This window comes from Danio rerio, chromosome 11, assembly GCF_049306965.1.
Source record: "Danio rerio strain Tuebingen ecotype United States chromosome 11, GRCz12tu, whole genome shotgun sequence".
NCBI classification, from domain to species: domain Eukaryota; kingdom Metazoa; phylum Chordata; class Actinopteri; order Cypriniformes; family Danionidae; genus Danio; species Danio rerio.
In genome coordinates this window covers 42021731-42042500 of record NC_133186.1, presented here as the reverse complement: position 1 = coordinate 42042500, position 20770 = coordinate 42021731, and the positions used below count along the sequence as shown (strand labels likewise).

The 20770-nt window shown below is 35.0% G+C and overlaps 1 protein-coding gene across 27 annotated transcripts in view; it reads right to left on the bottom strand.

The window, feature by feature from the left end:
- Positions 1 to 20770, bottom strand: part of camta1b (calmodulin binding transcription activator 1b) — a 694205-nt gene that overhangs the window by 631653 nt on the left and 41782 nt on the right. For all 27 annotated transcript variants that reach the window (XM_073917049.1, XM_073917050.1, XM_073917054.1 and 24 more), the window contains one exon: positions 3130 to 3233. Coding sequence is in view for 24 of the 27 variants with exons in the window: in XM_073917042.1 (XP_073773143.1) it covers positions 3130 to 3233 (104 nt within the window). In the remaining 3 variants the exon portion in view is untranslated. The remainder of the gene's footprint in view (positions 1 to 3129; positions 3234 to 20770) is intronic.

Sequence of the window (20770 nt, the reverse complement as noted above, 5' to 3'; positions counted from 1 at the left end):
ACATTGCAATACGGCAGTCAACAAACGGTATATTCTGTGAGAAAACCCTTAACTTTTATTTATGAAATAAGATTGTTCATACAAACAATAACTAATATTTAATTCCTAAACTATTTTAAAAAAAGAAAAACATGATTAGATTTTCATATATAATGTAATCAAGTCTTATCTAATATATTAGTTCATAAAATATATTGATAGACAGCTAATTTTCTGTTGAAAAAAAAATAGCTATAATTTAATTGTGGTGGACAGATAATATGTATATAAAAATTAAAAATTAAAATTCAATATATAACAATGCATTGTGTGAGAAACTAATTTTTTTTGTGCTGGGCAAAAATTAGTCATGATTTAATAAAAGTTTGTTTAGACATAATATATGTATATTCATACAACAGTTTTGTCTGGTTCTCGAATCTGATTGGCTGATAGCCATGATATATTCAATATCAGCATCCATACAGCCTCTTTACCCTTTGTGTATTACTCCGCCCACATACAGCCAGCAAAAAGCAGACACTACAGATCTAGAAGTTTAAAAGATGCTTGCTCAGCTGTTTAACTGTCAGAGTATGATTTGAATCCAAGGCGGAAGAAAGTAGTTCCTCATACAAAAGGGTTTTTGAGATTCTTCATGTTTTATTTTGTTTTTATATACACAATTATGCCGTCAAACTGTTGTATAAACACAATATCACACTCGTAGCAGTGCGATGTGGCTGTACTGTATATCGGCACTGGTTGGGGCACAACGCACACCTCCCACCAGTGCTGATATACAGCCATATTGCACTGCTACTAGTGAGATATTGCTCATATATATATATATATATATATATATATATATATATATATATATATATATATATATATATATATATATATATATATATATATAGTTGAAGTCAGAATTATTTCTGTTCAACTGAGAGTTTTTTTTTCTCAACACATTTCTAAACATAATAGTTTTAATAACTCATTTCTCATAACTGATTTATTTTATCTATGTCATGATGACAGAACATAATATTTTACTAGATATTTTTCTAGACACTTTTATACAGCTTAAAGTGACATTTAAAGGCTTAACTAGGTTAATTAGGTTAACTAGGCAGGTTGGGGTAATTAGGCAAGTTATTGTATAACGATGGTTTATTCTGTAGACTATCAAGAAATATATAGCTAAAAGAGGTTATTAGATTTGACCTTAAAATTACTTTTTTTTAAAGTAAAAACTGCTTTTATTCTAGCCAAAATAAAACAAATAAGACTTTCTCCAGAAGGGAAAATATATAATTAGGAAAAATACAATTAAAGGGGGTGAACAATTCTGACTTCAATATTTCTACTCTACCAAACTTGATACAACTACAACTCTACAACTAGATAACACAAATTGTATTGCAACTAGAAATAATTTACCAATTTAGTAGACAATATCAGATATTTATTGTTAAGACGCGTGTATACAAATGTTTGATAATTGAATAAACAGTTTTGAGTGTGATGGCTTACACCAGGCATGTCCAGACTCTGTCCTGGGTGGCTGGTGTCCTGCAAAGTTTAGTTCCAACCCCAATCAGACACACCTGGGCTAGCTAATCAAGCTCTAACTAGCCATTCTAGAAACATCTTTGCAGGTGTGTTAAAGCAAGTTAGAGCTAAAATTTGCAGGATGCCAGCCCTCCGGGACCGAGTTTAGACACCCTTGGCTTACACAATAAAAAAATGATTAAGAAGTTGTGTAGAGTTTGACAGTTTAGTTGATCAACAAACCCTATGCAATTAGTTTGTCCAAACTACAGACAATTGTAGTTACTGTCTGCACACATGTGCCAAAGCATCTGAAATTTGCTTAAATCAGTAAGAAATGCCACTCTGAAGTGCAATAAGTGAATTGTTCAGAGAAAAATTGCAATTTAAAATCAAGCCAAAGCAATTGAGAAAAACTGAAATCTTGATTAATCTTTGCCCAGCACTAATTTTATGTTCCTGGACAGAATATTAAGAATAAAAATGCTAAAATTTATAAATTATTATTTATATGTATATGTACATATATATATATATATGTACATATATATATATATGTACATATATATATATGTATATATATATATATATATATATATATATATATATATATATATATATATATGTATTTATATATATATATATATATATATGTATTTATATATATATATATATATATATATATATATATATATATATATATATATATATGTATTTATATATATATATATATATATATATATATATATATATATATATATATATATTATTTATATGTATATATATATATATATATATATATATATATATATATATATATATATATATATATATATATATATATATAGACATATATATCTATCTATCTATCTATCTATCTATCTATCTATATATATATATATATATATATATATATATATATATATATATATATATATATATATATATATATATATATATATATATATATATATATAGCGCACATATAATAACTAATATTTACCGGGTAAACTACTGCAAAAAACGTATTAAAAAATGTAATTTCCTATAATCGAAAGAAAAATCTGTCATATCTAATAATCTAAACAATAATCTAATATTCAGTAGAAAAACCTTTGCTATATATATTTTTCTTCTCAATGTTGTATTTCATTTGTAAATGAGATCGAATTCAATATGAGAATAAAACATACAATATAATATATTTTGTGAAATTTCCAGCCATAAACAGAATATTCTTTCATTGAAAAATCTTTACAAAAAAAAAAATTATGAGAATTGATCAAATTACATCTTCATATATAATAACTAATGTTCATCTAATACCCATTGCAAAAAAAGAGAGACTTTATCAAGCTACATTTTCCAAATGTTTGGTCCAGCTGAGTTTAGATTAAGAAATTTAGAAACACATACCAAGTTATTAGCTTAAGCACAATAAATAAATAAAAAATCTTGCTGTAAAGCAAGCAGTACCAATAATACATAACACACAGAACAAGCATCCAATAAACAACACATAATCGTGAACATTGCATTACATATCGCCAAACTCCTGTGAATGAAAAAAAAAGTCTAATCAAAGCTTCTTACCTCGTTGGTGTTCCAGCGATGTCTCTCCTTGGGCAGGGAGGAGCATTTGGGAAGGCATTCCAGAAGCTTCTTGGGCAAGTAGATTTTCAAATGTCCATGTTCATCTAAAAACAACACACACACACACACACACATTAAAAAATGACTTAATATGGACTGCGAGCAGCATTACTGAAACAAAGCTGTGCTATTCTCCAGGGTCTAACACACCGGGAGTCGTTCTTTTAAGCACAAAGATCCAATCATTTCTTTGTAAATTACAGAGCTGTTTGAATTCAATGTCACCAATGCTCAAGGGACTCCTTTTGAGGAAACTTCCGTGCCCAGGTGTTGCGTTCGCAAATAGCTGTGACAACCGTTTTAGAAATCTAAAACCATGCACGAGACCTCAAAGGGGGAGCACTCAGAAAAACGCAAGACGTAACTGTAAAATGAAAGGGAACACATTTGGAGCGAAAGGCGTGCGAAAGGCTTTCATCCAGAAATGTCGTGATTTTGTTTTCATTGAGTTTTTTTTAATGCTCTCATTCTCTCTCTCTCTCCCTTATCATGCCTGCTCAAATACATAACAACAAAATTGGGCAACGGAGCAAAAGCATTTCAAGGTTATTGATAACCGTTTGCATCAAGGGCTCAGGCTTCTTAAGGAACTCAATGTTTAGCCCTGTGGGAGAAGGTAGTTCCATATTGCGTGCTGAGCCTGCTTATGAATTTAAAAAAGCACAAGAGACCGAAAGAATAAGAGAGCGAGAGACCGACTGAGATTTGTGGAGTGTGTCCGTGGTAAAGAGAGAGAAGTGAAAGAGACGCCGCAGATCTGAAGCCCGTGTGTCCATAGAGACACTGCTTAGCAACCACTCCCACTCTGCCTTTAAGGACAAACAGATAGCCGGAGGGGAAAAAAAAGAGACACGTGAAGAGGGTTAGATCACTCGCCTGCTCACAGCCTTACAACCTCAAGCGGCGAGCGCTATATGTGTGTTACCTATGCATGAACTTAGACCCGCATAAATAATGCAAATCCCTGAAGAACGCGTCATTGAAGAGTCCATCAAGTCTTCTTTCAAATAGCAGATCAGTTAAACGCAGATTCTGTCAATGCAGACAATTCTAGCTTTGCAGGATCTGCTGCGTTGTGAAATTTGTTATGCTGCATCGGGTTCTGGCATGATCATTTTTGGTGGATTTCCATGTGCTTCCAACTTTAAAGGGGACCTTTTTATGCAAAAATCACTTTTATAAGGGGTTTAAACACAGTTGTGTGGCAACAGTGTGAGAATATAACCACCCACATAGCAAAATTTCTCTGGCCCAGTTCTGGCCTACACAATCAGCTTTTGCTTGGCCTACATGCCACAGTGAAATACGGTCCATGACTGGACCAAGTGTGACTTCCATATTGGGGCGAAACATGGACCATATCTGGGCCAAGTCTCAGCCAAGTTAACCAGTTTAACCCTGCTGTGATTTTGGGATTTCCGCCTGGATTTTGCCTACACAAATTTAAAAGCTTCCCAAATCCACACGCAGAGGTGTAAATGCAAAAAATTGGTATCATTTAAAAGAAGACCCTTTGAATTTTCATAAAACCCTATTGAACGTGTTTAAAATATCTCTATATGTTGTCTGTGTTATAATAAACACCTAAAAAGAGGCACTTTTTGTATTTTTTTTTCATAAACTCAGAACCTAAAAGATACACTTTCAAATTTGTGTGGTCTAGCTAGCTGTAATTAATTTAGTTTTTTCCTGCACATGTCTGTAATCATAGGAAAAAAGAAAAATGTCACTACCATAATCTATGCAAAAGTTATTGTATTACAACTGATAAGAGGTGCTGTACAAGCCACAGGAAGCGATCATTGTTTTCCTATTTCACTATTCGTTTGTTTGATCAAACATAATTCACTGTTTTTTTAACACATCAGACATATAAAAGGATTACTTATGCACATCACCTCAAAAAACAGAGGAGAATGGCCCTGAAGCGCACAGCATAAGGTAAGAGATGACAGCTGTCTGTGCTATCTGGGGCTGCTTACTGATCATAAATGGATTGTTTTCACTTCTGCACCATGGAAACACCACGATTCATTCAACTACTGTTTGATATGTGAATATAATTCAGTAAAAAGAATGCTAGAACCATATGAGCACCGGCAAGAGCTTTCATTTGAGCTATAACTTGTACATGTGTCATACTGTATATGAATCATATGAAAAATAGGAAATGTTCAATACCCAGCTCGGGTATACAAAATACTTTGTATTTAAGTGTAAATAACTTTTGTACAGTAAAATAAAAACCAAAGTGATGCATATGTGCATAAAATATAGTTTCTACACTTTCAAACGAAACCACTTAACGGGGTCTGGTGCAATGCTAGCCCTTTAAATCTTAAAGCGAAAGTCGATGACGTCACAGACCCGGTACCATGTCCGCAGAGTTTACCTGAACCCATAATTGGGCCAGAAATGTTGGTGTGTCACGAAAATAATTGAAATGTATTTTAAAAGTGGGTCAAGGTACGCCAAACTTACGTGGCCCACATATACATTTTTAAAATCTTTACTGCATTTGATATCTGCCCCAAGTCTTACGTGCCGCCTTAAAGATGGTGCCACCTCTGCCAAACCTGGGCCATGTTTGGCCCTCATGCTGTATTTTTAGCCTCCTTACACTCGCTGCCTGTTAAGTTTTATATTGATTTTAAAATATTGCTTCTAACTTATAAAGCTTTGAATAATCTAGCTCCTGTTTATCTAACCAACCTTCTGTCTCGCTACAATCCAACCAGCTCTTTAAGACCTTAAAACTCAGGGCTTCTGGTAGTACATAGCAAAGTCAAGTAAAGGAGGTCGAACCTTCTCATTTATGGCTCCTAAACTCTGGAATAGCCTTCCTGATAATGTCCGAGGCTCAGACACACTTTCAACGTTCAAAACAAGATTAAAAACCTTAAAAATCTTTTCAGTAAAGCATACACACAATGCATCACATAGTGGTATGATACATGTATGTGCTCCACACAAGTTTCTTCATCTCATTTAAATACACTATGAACATCAGCTACACTAATTATTCTCTTTATTCTCTATTTCCACCTGGGGATACTCATCCCGAGGCCCCCAGAGACTATGCAGCATCACTAATGCGTTGAGCAGCTGCTGTGGTGGTCATGGAGGAGTGGAAAGCATGGGACTGATTCCTGTGACGCTCCAGGGACAGATAAGTCTTCGCTGACGTCCAGCTTCTCCATCGCCTAGACTGCAGCTCTGCACAAGACGTTTGGCCATAGGAGAAATAGTCATGGCCAACTGAGCCTGGTTTCTATCGAGGTTTTTTATCCTTCACTTTCGGCAATTGGTAAAGTTTTTTCCTCGCTGCTGTCGCCACTGGCTTGCGTGGTTCGGGACTAGAGATGCAAATCGATAGATTTGCTTTTCAGTCTTTGGACTCTCTGCTGTGATTATATAACCACACTGAACTGAGCTAAACAGAACTGAACTTAAAACTCTGAAAACTGGACTGTTTCAAACACTATAATCTTTTATGTGAAGCTGCTTTGACACAATCTACATAGTAAAAGCACTATAGAAATAAAGGTGAATTGAAATGAAACATATGCCGAAATAGTTGGTGGTTCATTACGCTGTGGCAACCCCTTATAAACAAAAGACTAAGCCAAAGGAAATGAATGAATGAAAAATATAGTACTGGCAATATGAAATGAAATGGAAACAATACTTTCACTTTGAAACTGTCTAATTTCTGGAAATCTAGCCGGAGTTTGAGATCAGTGTTGCCAGATTGGGCGGTTTCCAGTCCAATTGGGCGGTTTTGAATTTGATTGTGCAGGTAAAAAAATTACATAGTAATGAATATTTGGGCGGTTTTGCAACAACATGCCTGCCAGCTTCTGTCTTAACTTATAACCCTATTACGATCTCCCAAAGAGATGCCATACCCCCCTTGTTCTTCACTTCCAAACACTTACAATGGTTGTGATCTCCCAAGGGCATGACATCCCCCTCCTAAGTTTTGGGCTTGAATCAGTCAGCTACATCTGGCTACACTGTCTAGGAATACCATTTGCTCTCAACTCAGTCCAATCGGTGTCTAGGAGAAACTATTGAGTTTGAAAAGATCTCATTTGTGATTTGCCTTTTTTTATGCAGCAGAGTCTCTCTCATGGCAACCGTTCGTTTCGTTTCTAATGACCATGTTATGCTTCAGCGAAAGCAAAGATTTAGAAGCAAAACACACAGCACTTTTGCATAAGACAATGAATAAATGAGATGGGGGGGGGCTCTCTTGAAAAGTTCTTCTCGGTTTCATTTGAAGTAACTCAACCAGGATGAATTATAAAAGGAACAAGGCATCATTCAACGTATTTACAAGGTAATTAAGACTACACTATACATCCCTATCTTTTATTTCCCTTCATCTTCGTCTCCTCGGTTTAACAGCGATTTCTGAGGACTACCATTTAGTCTCATTGTTCTGCATCAAAGTAAAGGGGCTTTTAAATTATGCTGACTCTGACGACTGTGGCTTTAGAGGCAAATTTTAATCACAGAGTCAGTCGCCGTCTGCCAAGCGCTGCCTTAAGCGGTTGCCTTTCTCTCGTTCACGACCGTCTCCCAAGAGTAGCCAATGAGACGAGGAGCGGAGGGAAAAAGGCTTAACAACAAAGAAAATGAAAAACAAAACAAGGCTACGCACATGCTTCTAATACTCACACAGATATAAATGTGTGAATGTAGGCGGCAGATAGAGCGCTGTAGACTATTTGCTCCCTGTGTAAACAATTATAGGTGAGCGCAGGCATTCAGCGCCCACTATAATTAATTATGAATGTATTAAGATGAATCGCTCCGGTTTCAAATTCTACTGACATGCAGTTGAAGTCGCATGTATATTTTTCTCCCATTTTTTGTTTAATGAAGAGTTTTTTTTCTTCAGCACGTTTCTAAATATAAGAGTTTTAATGAATATTTTCTAAAACTGATTTATTTTATAGTTGTAATGATGATAGTAAATAATGTTACTAGATATTTTTCAAGATACTAATCAGCTTAAAGAGGTATTTAAAGGATTACCTTCATTAGGCAAGTTAGGGTAATTAGGCAAGTCATTGTATAACAGTGATTTGCTCTGTAGATATTGCTTAGGGGGCTAAAAATATTGACCTTAAAATGGTTTAAAAATATAAATGCATTTCAATTCAATGCAGCTTTATTTGTATAGTGCTTTTACAATGCCGATTGTGTCAAACAGCTTCACATAAATGGTCATAGTAACCAGGATCAGGGTAGTTCAGTTTTTAGTGTTTAAGTTCAGGTCAGTTTAGCTTAGTTCAGTGTGGTTTAAAATCATTACTAAGAGTCCAAACACTGAAGAACAAATTTAATAAATTAATAAATAAATAAATAAATAAAGCTCCTTTCATTCTAGCCAGAATAAAACAAATTAGACTTTCTCCAGAAAAAAAATATATTATAGGAATTAAATTGAAAAATCCTTGCTCAGAGAAATATTAAAAAGAAAAAGAGGGCTAATAATTCTGATGTCAACTGTGTATAAAACCAACACAATCTCACGGCAATTCGTAACTTTTTGATTTAGTGGCCAATTTGTATGAATTCATATGATCTAATTCGTACAATTTAGTAAGATTTGCTCATCCCCCAATAACGGTTGGGTTTAGGGGTGGGGTTGGATGCCACACCTCGTTTTTAAAATCGTATTCAAACTCGACTGAACTCATACGAATTCGTAGGAATTAGCCATTAAACTAGCAAAACGTAAAATACTTTCTCGTGAGATCAGGCTGTATAAAACACGTTAGCATTTGACACAAACACCAATCCACATTCAGAGGAAATGCTAGAGTGCCGTACCCTCACGTGTCCAACTCTTGATCTGAGGGAATCTTTGAAAAAATCCTATCAAATCTGTCCTTCAAAGTAATGTCAAGCATCAGAGAGTCATCTAAGCCAGCGATAAAAAGGTATATCTTAAGTTAACTCTTTATCATCTTACTATAAAGAGCTCTTTTACATTTTTTAGAAACTTGTCAGTAGCCGTGAGTTTAGACTGAAGTGATGGACAGACCAAAAGACTGAAACCACTGGTTCAAAAATATGTGATGTGTAAATCTGTGTATTCTCAGAAGCAAGGCAACACAATAAATACCGCCAGTATTGTTGCAATTTTGACAACATTTGTTGCCAATTTAGCAATTTTGGGCTGCAATAATCAGATTTTTTTTCAGAAAATCCCTGAAATTCCTAGACATAGACAAAACATATATCTAACGATCAACCCTTGATCTGAGGAAATCTTTGAAAAACACCAATCAAATCTGCTCTTTAAAGTAATGTCAAGCATCAGAGAGTCTTGTCTAAGCCGGCGATACAAAGGAAAGCATAAGTTAACTCTTTATCATCTTACCATAAAGAGCTCTTTTAAAAGTCAGCAGCCGTGAGTTTAGACTGAAGCGACTGACAGACTAAAATGGTGGAAACCACTGGTTTGTGAGGTCAAAACTAAATGATTGTAAATTTGTGCAATCACACAGCAAAGCAACATAAAAATGTCACCAATATTGCCATAACTGAGAAAATGTGTTGCCAAATCATAAACTTTAGGCCACAATAAACTGATTTTAGAAAAAAAAAAAAATTTATTGCGGTCAAAATGCCACCAATATTGTTGTAAATTTGAGAACATCTGTTGCCAAATCAGCAGTTTTAGGCCACAATAATCAGATTTTTTTTCAGAAAATACCTGACATGACTTAGACCAAAAATAAAATCTAAAATCAACTCTTGATCTGAGGGAATCTTTGAAAAACACCTATCAAATTTGTTCTTCAAAGTGATGTCAAGCATCAGAGAGTCTCGTATATGCCAGCAATACAAAGATATATCATAAATTAACTCTTTATCATATTACTATAAAGAGCTCTTTTACATTTTTCAGAAACTCTTGTCAGCAGCCGGGAATTTAGACGGGAGATATGGACAGACCGAAAGACTCAAAGGTCAAAAATATGTGGTGTAAATCTGTTTGTTCTCAAAGCAACGCAAAAATAAATGCTGCCAATATTGCCATAATTTTTAGAACATTTGTTGCCAAATCAGCAATTTTAGACCACAATAATCAGATTTTTTCCCCCAGAAAATCCCTGATATTCCATAACTTAAACCAAAATAAAATATCTAAAATCAACTCTTGATCTGAGGGAATCTTTAAACAAACTCCTATTAAATCTGCCCTTCAAAGTAATGTCAAGCATCAGAAAGTTTTGTCTAATCCGGCAATACAAATATAGCATAACTTAACTTTTTATCATCTTACCATAAAGAGCTCATTTACATTTTCAAAAACTCTTGTCAGCAGTCGTGTGTTTAAGGCTAAAGTGACGGACAGACCGAAAGACCGAAACCAATGGTTGTGTAAACAATGTGTAAATCTGTGTTTTCTCAAAGCAAAGCAACACAATAAATGCCGCCAATATTGCTAGAATTTTGAAAATGTTTGCTGCCAAATCAGCAATTTTAGGTCGCAATAATCTGATTTTTTTTTTTTTTTTTTTTTCTTCAGAAAATACCTGAAATGACTTAGACAAAAAATATATCTAAAATGAAGTCTTGATCTGAGGGAATGTTTGAAAAACACTCATCAAATCTGCTCTTAAAAGTAATGTCAAGCAACAGAGTTTTGTCTGAGCTGGCGATACAAAGGTATATCTTAAATTAACTCTTTATCATCTTACAATAAAGAGCTCTTTTACATTTTTCAGAAACTCTCGTCAGCAGCCGTGTGTTTTAGGCTAAAGTGACGAACAGACCAAAGACAAAAACCAATGATACTTGAGGTCAAAAATATGTGATGTGTAAATCTGTATTCTCAAAGCAAAGCAACACAATAAATGCCGCCAATATTGAAGTAATTTTGACAACATTTGTTGCCAAATCAGCAATTTTAGGCTGCCATAATCAGATTCTTTTCAGAAAATACTTGATGTGACTTTAACAAAATAAAAATATTTTAAATCAACTCTTGATCTGAGGGAATCTTGAAAAACACCTATCAAATCTGCCCTTCAAAGTAATGTCATGCAACAGAGAGCCTCGTCTAAGCCGTAGATACAAAGGTACATCACAGGTTAACTCTTTATCATCCTTCCATAAAAAGTGTGTGTAAATTTTTCAAAAACTTGTCAGTAGCCGTGAGTTTAGACTGAAGAGACGGACTGACTGAAAGACAAAAACCAATGGTTCTTGATGTCAAAAATGCATGATCTGTAAATTTGTTAATTTCTGAAGCCAAAGCAACACAATAAATGCCGTAAATATTGCCATAATCTGTTGCCAAATCAGAAATTTTAGGCTACTTCAATCCATTTTTCCCCAGAAAATCCCTGATATTCCATGACATATACAAAAAAATATCCAAAATCAACTCTTGATCTGAAGACATCCTTGAAAAACTTTAATTAAAACTTAAAAATTTTATTAAATAAAACAAAAATTAAATCTGCCCTTCAAAGTGCTGTCAAGCATCAGTGTCTCGCCTAAGCCGGGGATACAAAGATATATCATAAGTTAACTCTTTATCATCTAACTATAGAGTTCTCTTTTAAAGCGCTCAAAATCTTGTCAGCAACCATGAGTTGGACTGAAGTGACGGACAGACTGAACTCCAAGACAGGAGGCGTTGGAGGTCACTAAACACACAAACGTTTCCAGGCTGAAGAAAATGATGAACGAGGCTTCAACGGAGTGGCCCAAAGGCACTCTGGGATCTCACACTGTCAATAAGCAGCATGTTTGAACAGATCCCGCATGTGGCTTAAAGTGACCCCAATAAGAACAACAACACTGACGGTGACAGAAAAGCCCTAAAGGAAGTTGCTGAAAAGCAGCTTTGTTTTCATTGAGAGAGTATACATGACAAAATGAGCTGAAACATACTTCAGTGTCAGTTAAAGTCTACATGAACCCAAATGTATCTGTCTGAGGACTGCAAGACGGGGGCTTAACTTGTAGTAAGTTAGAGAGGCATACCTTAGAGTTATCGAGATCTTATTGAGTCATGCGAGATGTCACAACGAGATGTTATAGGGTATATGCCGAGCTAGTGCTGTTACCATGCTGATATACTTCCGGTGACCTGTTATTGTGAACTTTTTTCCATTTTATACAGTTCCTTATACAGCATTGATGTTGTAATGTCATTAAAATACATTCAGTTAAATAAACTTTAGCATTTATTTAGTTGCTCAAGCGTAAAACGAGGCAAAAAGCTGTTTACTCGCACGCGCCCGTCAGAATCAGCAGGCTAACGCAGAAGCTCCATTGAATATACTGGGGTAAAATAAATGCTCAAATTATAAAGATATGGCGGGGGAAATGTAATTTAATGCAGTGCTTCTTGTACAATCTGAGACCCACTTTAAATTGGATATCACTCAGCTAGTGGAGATCGCTGATTTTTAAAGAAAACAGACGCACCGGATTTTGCATTGGCATTCAATTTGCCGGAAGCGCTTAACCCAGGTTACTGGCAAATTAAAAGTCCTATTAGCATGCTTCGGCATATACCCTATTGACAAGATGGCGAAAATACTAACCAGAACATTTTCATCAAATATTTTCAAGAGTTTTCTCCAAAAAAGCTGAATTCCCATGACTTATTATAGATAGAAATGCAGATAGCTTTTGTTTCCCTCCAGATTTTTTGCAATTCCATGATCACTTATGCAAAACTAAGCAAATTATGTAGAAGAGTTTGTGATTTTTTTAATTATTTAAGACCTACAAGCAACATAGGATAATTCTGAAAACGTAGCCCTTTATACATTTACATACATTGGAGGTCGAGAATTATGTAGCCAGAATTACGATTGGCTGCATTTCGTCTTTAAAATGAATGCTATGAGGCAGTATGACATCGTTCCTTTTCACGCTACCAGCTGACCGTTTACTTCCATATGGATGGCTTTCCCGCGGTTACCAGTTTGTCTAGTAGCTTGCCATGTCCATCGGTGGGCTTGAGACACAGAGAGGAGTTGACCACAACGATGGGGTTCGAGTCCGGCGAAGAACGATTTCAGAAATAGGCAAGACAAAAACAGAAGCCAAAAAATAAACAAGTAAATAACGGGGTGAGAATGTGGTAAAATCTTTTCATTTTTTGCATTGCTTTTTAAGTTTAGGGAAATGGTCGGGCGCTGGTCAATCTGTGCTTTTGAAGACACTATTGGTTGGGTTTAGGGAAGGAGGATCGGTCAGTCAACAGCGGTCTTTGGTGGATTTATGTGATACAGGAGGCATGATGGCACTTGCAAGAAAAATTTGAGATCTTAAAAAGCATACACATCAGCCTCTGGTGAATTCGCGAAAACAAAAACTGCAAAAAATGTACCTTCTGAGACATATTTGGCGTTCTCCAGAAATGTATATAGCAGTACATTTTCAGAATGAGCCAGGGTTGCCTACAAAACAACATTTCATTGAATTTAAGAAATTTAAAAAAATTAGTTTTTGAAGTTTAAGATGTTTTAAGACTGTTTAAGACCCTGCATATTAGTTATTCTGTATGTTAACACCCCCCAATACCAAACTTTCTAATATTTTGATACCTTGATTACAAAATTATGTATGTTTTTTATGAATAAATTTAACGCATAATTGGCAATCAAACGGCATCAGAAATGAAAAGGTGAATGAAGAACTCATATGCAAAATAAATGGGATATTCCAGGTTGAACAGAAAAAAGCAAAAGGTGCTTAGTAGGAATTAAACTACACATACATATTAGGTATATATAATATTTGGTGATTGAAAAAAAGTGCAGCACAAGATGAAAGATTTCCAACATGGCTAAAATTGACACAGATACTAACTATTTGCAGCAACACAGACTTTACCCAAACTTCCTTGTGATTAAAAATGTTTAAAAAACAAGCAAAATATACAACTTTGAGGTTGAGCTACAAATAATCATTATTTATGAGTCATAAATTCTGCTAAGCCCTATTTTTTTACATATTTACCCAATACTTTTTATGCGCTTTTAAAGTTACATAGTGGTTAGCACTGTCGCCTCACAGCAAGAAGGTTGCTGAATTGAGTCCCGGCTCCACTTGGCATTTCTGAGTGGAGTTTGCAAGTTCTCCCTGTGTTCTTGTGGAAATTCTTCGGGTGCTCCGGTTTTCCCCACAGTCCAAAGACATGTGCTATATGTAGGGCTGTGCAATTAATCAATATCAAATCCCAATTGCAGTTTGAAACATTGTGATTATTAATATTGCAAGTGGCTGCAATATTAATTTTATATATATATATATATATATATATATATATATATATATATATATATATATATATATATATATATATATATATATATATATATACACATACACATACATATATACATATATACATACATACACACACACATATATACATACATATACATATATATATATATACATATATATATATATATATATATATATATATATATATATATATATATATATATATATATATATATATATACACATATATATATATACATACACATATATATATATATATATATATACACATATATATATATATACATATATATATATATATATATATATATATAYACATATATATATATATATATATATATACATATATATATATATATATATATATATATATATACATATATATATATATATATATACATATATATATATATATACATATATATATATATATATATATATATATATATATATATATATATATATAACGAATAACATTTGAAGGTGAAGTGCTTTACAACCTAGTCCGCTATACTGCAGAAAATTAAACATGCTAGACTTTTCTGCGATAGTGTCGGGAGGCAACACGGACATGGTATTTGTTGTCATGAACTATGCTATTACACAGGAAGAAAAAATTGAATCTTGTGTTACCGTGCCCATTTGCCACTTATGACTCCCCACAACACCCTATGTCAAGAAATGTTTTAAGCGCTGTCACAGAATTGTTGCCACAGCTATCAGATTATTGCGCTGAAGCTTGAATTAAATTAAAATCAGCTTAAAGCTTAAATTAAATGGGAAATCAAATCGAAATCGCAACATCTCTCCAAAAAAAAAAAAATAGCTAATAGATATTTTCTCCAAATCGCACAGCACATAGGTCAATTGGATTAACTAAATTGGCCGTAGTGTAGGAGTGAGTGAATGCAAGTGTGTATAGGTGTTTCCCAGTACTGGGTTGCAGCTAGAAGGGCATCCGCTGCATAAAACATATGCAGGAACAGTTGGCAGTTCATTCCGCTGTGGCGATCCTTAATAAATAAGGGACTAAGCCAAAGGAAAATGAATGAAAGTTACACTGATATCACAAAAACACTTAATATACCAGTTTCAATATTCATATTCAATTTAAAATTCAGAAACATTTGTTAACACGACCAATGTGTGTGGAGGGGGTCTCCGTTTTTAATCCTCTTGGCACAATGCAATCCTAAAGAGGTAAACCGATAAACAGGATTTATTAAAAATACAAAATCATCTCCAAAGGTGTCTGTTGAAATGTTTTGACATTTCTCGCACTCATTCATAATTAATGGCTTTTAATTGAGCGGACAGATCTAAATGGCAAAGCGTATGCGAAATGAGTTCTCGCACTTCGAAATCTGCAGAGCCACATTTCTGTTCACCCAAGGCAAGCACAAAGAAGGTCCATCCTCCAGTATGTTCCCTCTGAGAATTACTGCATATCTGCCTTCTTTAATGACTCTGTAAGCATCTATCGCGTGCGCGTACATGGGCCGGTGTCGAAACAGATGGAGCTTCGCCACTGCAAAATGTAAAAAGACAAGAATGGACACAAAAACTTTTCACACCTCATCAGCCCCAATGTCACTTTTAAATGAAAGCGGTCTCTTTTTCTATTAAATTGTCAGCTCTGACGGACATTTTCTGTTTGCATTTGTTTATTTGCAGACTGTATTTTCACCATTTCACCTGCCGTAAGCGCTTTTGTCTCAGATCGCGGCGCATCCTTTAGAAACTCTTCAAATTAAGAACGGTGCGATGACAAATGCTCGGAGAAATCTGCTTCAGAAGGCAAATTCGAAGCTTGTCTGAATAAGGGGAGGGTGACATTTACAGATTTGATTTTCTCTCTACCTCATCATACAGCAGACACCAGCTCGCGTAAGGGTCGCTGTAGTGTCGGCCGTGACTTTTTGATCCCATTTTGGAGAATGGGGGCTTTGGAGGAAACGCATTAAACTTTCCTGATATAAGCAGCGATTCAAGAAAACTCAGCTCAAATGGAGGTCAGGTAAATCTAGGGTGTTGTTTCTGTAAAAGAGAGAAGGGCGTTAAGGGGGTCCACAAAGCCAACATAAAGCGAAAGCAGTAAATGTTAAGGAGAACGTCATGGAATGTTATGATCATTTTTAGTGGGTTACCAAAGAGGACCTATTATGCAAAAATCACTTATATAAGAGGTTTAAATGCAGGTGTTAGGCAATAGTGTGTGAATATAACCAGCTTCTAATAGTAATTGTTTATTAATTGTATTGTTTATTATCCCATTTGATAAAAAAAAGTCTGCAGAAACACTTTGATTGACATTCTCCTGCTGTACGTGTCATCAAAGGTCAAAAGCCCCGCCCACTAGTAACAATCTCTCCCTAATTGGTACAGGATGTTAGTCTGCTGACACACAGGCATTTGTAGCTCCGCCCTCTTTTGAAAATCTCATTTGAATTTAAAGCGACAGTCGCCAAAATGGCTAAAATTACGATCAAAGCCTAAAAGGTGCAGTTATAAAGGCTATAAATAACTATTTGTCTTGTATTTTGAGCTGAAACTTCACATATATATTGTAAAGACATCAGAGACCTATTTAAAATATTTAAAATAGGCATAATGTGTCCCCTTTAAATGAACGGTACATCCAAAAGTGAAAATCTGCTGTTTTGGTATGGACTCAAATGAAGGTCAGGTAAAACTATAGCTGGGTTGGGCAAACTTGGTCCTGGAGGGCCGGTGTCCTGCACAGTTTAGCTCCAACACTAATCAAACACACCTGAATATGCTAATCAGTGTCTTCAAGATCACTAGAAATCTATAAGCAGGTGTGTTTGATTAGAGTTGAAGCTAAACTGTGCAGGACACCGGCCCTCCAGGACCAAGTTTGCCCACCCCTGATCTATAAGGTGTTGTTCCTGTAAAAGAGATAAAGGTGTTGAGTTGAGGCCAACATATAGTGAAAGCAGTAGATGTTATGGAATGTTATGATAATTTTTAGTGGTTTTCCATGTGCTTTAAAAGGGGACCTAAACACAGTTGTGTGGCAACAGAGTGTGAATAAAACCATCTTCAAATGGTAAACATGTATTCATTTCATTGTTTATAATCACGTTTCATAAAAACAGTCTTTAGAAACATTTTGATTTACATTATCCCATTGCACGTCATTAGAGGTTAAAAGCCATGTTTACATTGTACGTGTCATCAGAGGGGGAAAGCCCCGCCCATTAGTGACAATCTCTCCCTAGTCGGTACAGGATGTTAGCCTTGTTTTTGAATCTGCCACTATGCTGACGTATATGCATTTGTAGCTCCGCCCTCTTTTGAAAAAGAGCAAAATCTTATTTGAATGTAAAGCAACAGTCATCAAAACGCCACAATTATGATCAAAGTCTAAAAAGGGGCAGATTCAAAGAGTTCTAAAACATTATTTGTGTTGAATTTTTAAATGAAACTTCACATACATACTCTAGGGACATCAGAGGGTTATTCTAGATCTTTAAAATGGGGCATAATAGGTCCCCTTTAAATAAATAGTTCATCCAAAAGTGAACCTCTGCTGTTTTGTAATGGCAATGTGAACGTAATGTGAAAACAGTAAATGTTATGGAGATCAATTACGTCACTTTTTGTTATGATCCTTCTTAGTGGGTTTCCGTGTGCCTTAAAAGGGGACCTATTATGCCAAAATCACTTTTATAAGGAGTTAACACAATTGTGTGGCAGCAGTTTGTGAATATAACCAGCTTCTGAGGGTAAACATTACTTAATTTTATTGTTTATAACCACTTGATAAAAACAGTCTGTAGAAACACTTTGATTGACACTTTGATATCCCATTGCACGTCATTAGAGGTTAAAGGCCCCGCCCACTAGTGATGATCTCTCCCTAATTGGCATAGGATGTTTTTGTATATGCCACCACGTTGACACATAGGCATTTGTAGCTCCGCCCTCTTTTGAAAGAGCACAATCCAATTTGAATTTAAAGTGACAGTCGCCAAAATTACACAACTAGGATCAACGTGCAAAAAGGTCAGTTTCAAAGAGTTTTAAACATTATTTGTTTAAATAAATACATTTGTAAATAAATAAATAAAATAAAATTTAAAAAATAATAATTTAAATTTAAAAATAAAATAAAAATTATTATATTAAATATTTAAAAAATTAAATTAAAAAATAAATAAAAATGTAAATAAATAAAATAAATAAATTTGTTTGGTTTTGAGCTGAAACTTCACATACACTCTATAGAAACATTTAAGACATCTTTAAAAAGGGGCATAGTAGGTCCCCTTTAATGAATAGTTCATCCAAAAGTAAAACTCTGCTGTTCTGGAATGGACTCAAATGGAGGTCTGGTAAATCTATAACAGGCGTGGGCAAACTCCGGTGTCCTGCAGAGTTTTGCTCCAACACTAATCAAACACACCTGAACATGCTAAGCATTGTCTTCAAGATCACTAGAAAGCTATAGGCAAGTGTATTTGATCATGGTTGGAGGTAAACTCTGCAGGTTACCGGTCCTCCAGAACCGAGTTTGCCCACCCCTGATCTATAGGGTGTTGTTTCTGTAAAAGACATGAGGGTATTGTGGAGGTCCGCAAAGCCAGTGTAAAGCGAAAGCAGTAAATGTTATGGAGATCAATTACGTCACTTTCGTTTCGCCTCTGTTAATGGATCGATTCTGGCCCATCTGTCATATTACAGAGACGTTTCAGCAAGGACCGCAATCTGTCTCGTGAGAAATGTTCCAGAAAATCAAATCTCATAGCCGTACGCATCTCAAAATGAAAGTGTAGATTATAATAATAAAAAAATGCAAATTGCAAACCAGTACACTATGGATTGAACTCATCTACTGATTACTTAAGAAAATAAATAAATAAAAAATGTCGTACATGTAATAAAACTTGGGGGAAAAAATTGCAAATCCTCCAGTGAGATGAGGTGTCAGTTAATTATAAAACTTTGTATAATAAAGACTGAAAAATGCTGGGAAAAGCAACATTTACGGCTCCCAGTACAGATATTAAGGGGCGTCTAGGGAAATTTGAGCCATTTTTTTCCCTTCATTTTTTTCAAACAAAATTAATGTGACAGAAATAAGGGCTCATTGCACAGTAGTTCCAAGCAGACAGGGAGAAGGATGGGACTGCATGTTAATTCATCAATGGCAAACTTTCTTCAAGTGGTCTTCCCTCTGTAACTGTTTTATTAGCCGCATCAGTTGAAGGCCGGCCAGGAAAGAGAAAGGTCTTTTAACTTTCGACTCAAAGTGGAAAATGAAAGGCGTCATAAGAAAGGAGAACGCAGCGAGCGGACATGGTCTTTTACCAAGCTGGCTTTCCAACCTCCATACAACAAGCCTCCTCCGCGCCGCTCTCCAGGGACTTGTGCACTGCATGAAAATCAGTGGTATAGTTATCTATATGCTAATTTCCATGGGACAAAAGGTGAATATTCAGACGCTGGAGTCACACCCACAGCGTTATCCCTGTCTGGTCAAACAAAACACAAATAGGAAGAGCGTGATACAAGAAACGACGTAAACAAGCGCACGGATTGCAAACAGATCATATGCATCTCATTTAATTATTAATTTCATGTTGCGAAGATGAGCTGAGGGTATCCTGGCTCATTGCCAGCGCCATTTGATAAGCAACTTCATTAAAGAAAGCTTAATTCAAAGTAATTCTGTGCAATATAGCAAGAATTTATGACAAAAAAAATATGTTTTATATTTTAATGATATTCAATATTTTTCTATTTGCTCCAAATTTAATTTTACTGTATGAAAAAATATAAAAACATGAGAATTTATGAGAATGTAGAAAAATGGTTCCAGAGTATTTGCAGGAATCAGAGAGTAAAAATGTTTTAGTAAATTTTTTCAGTAATTTATAATCTATTACTTTTTTAAAGTAACTTACACAAACACTATTACACATAACACAAGGTTTCCCATTTTAACATCATCATGATATTAATAATGTTAATATTCAACGTAGCATATAACACTCTAACCCCGAGCACTCTCTGAACATCAAAAAACAAAACAAAAACGCTTCACTCCTTCAGGCTACATCAATCTCATCCATCTACGGTTTATAAATCCAGCAGCAGATAAAAGGCCAAGTTCTACCGAGTCCAAGCAAGTGAGATCTTTTTCTGCATGCAATAAAATTTCTATTGAATTAGCAATGACTTGAAGGGTTGGACGATGTCAGTCGAATTGATTTAGCGTCTAGCGAAGCACCTCAAGGTCACGGAGCTCGGAGCC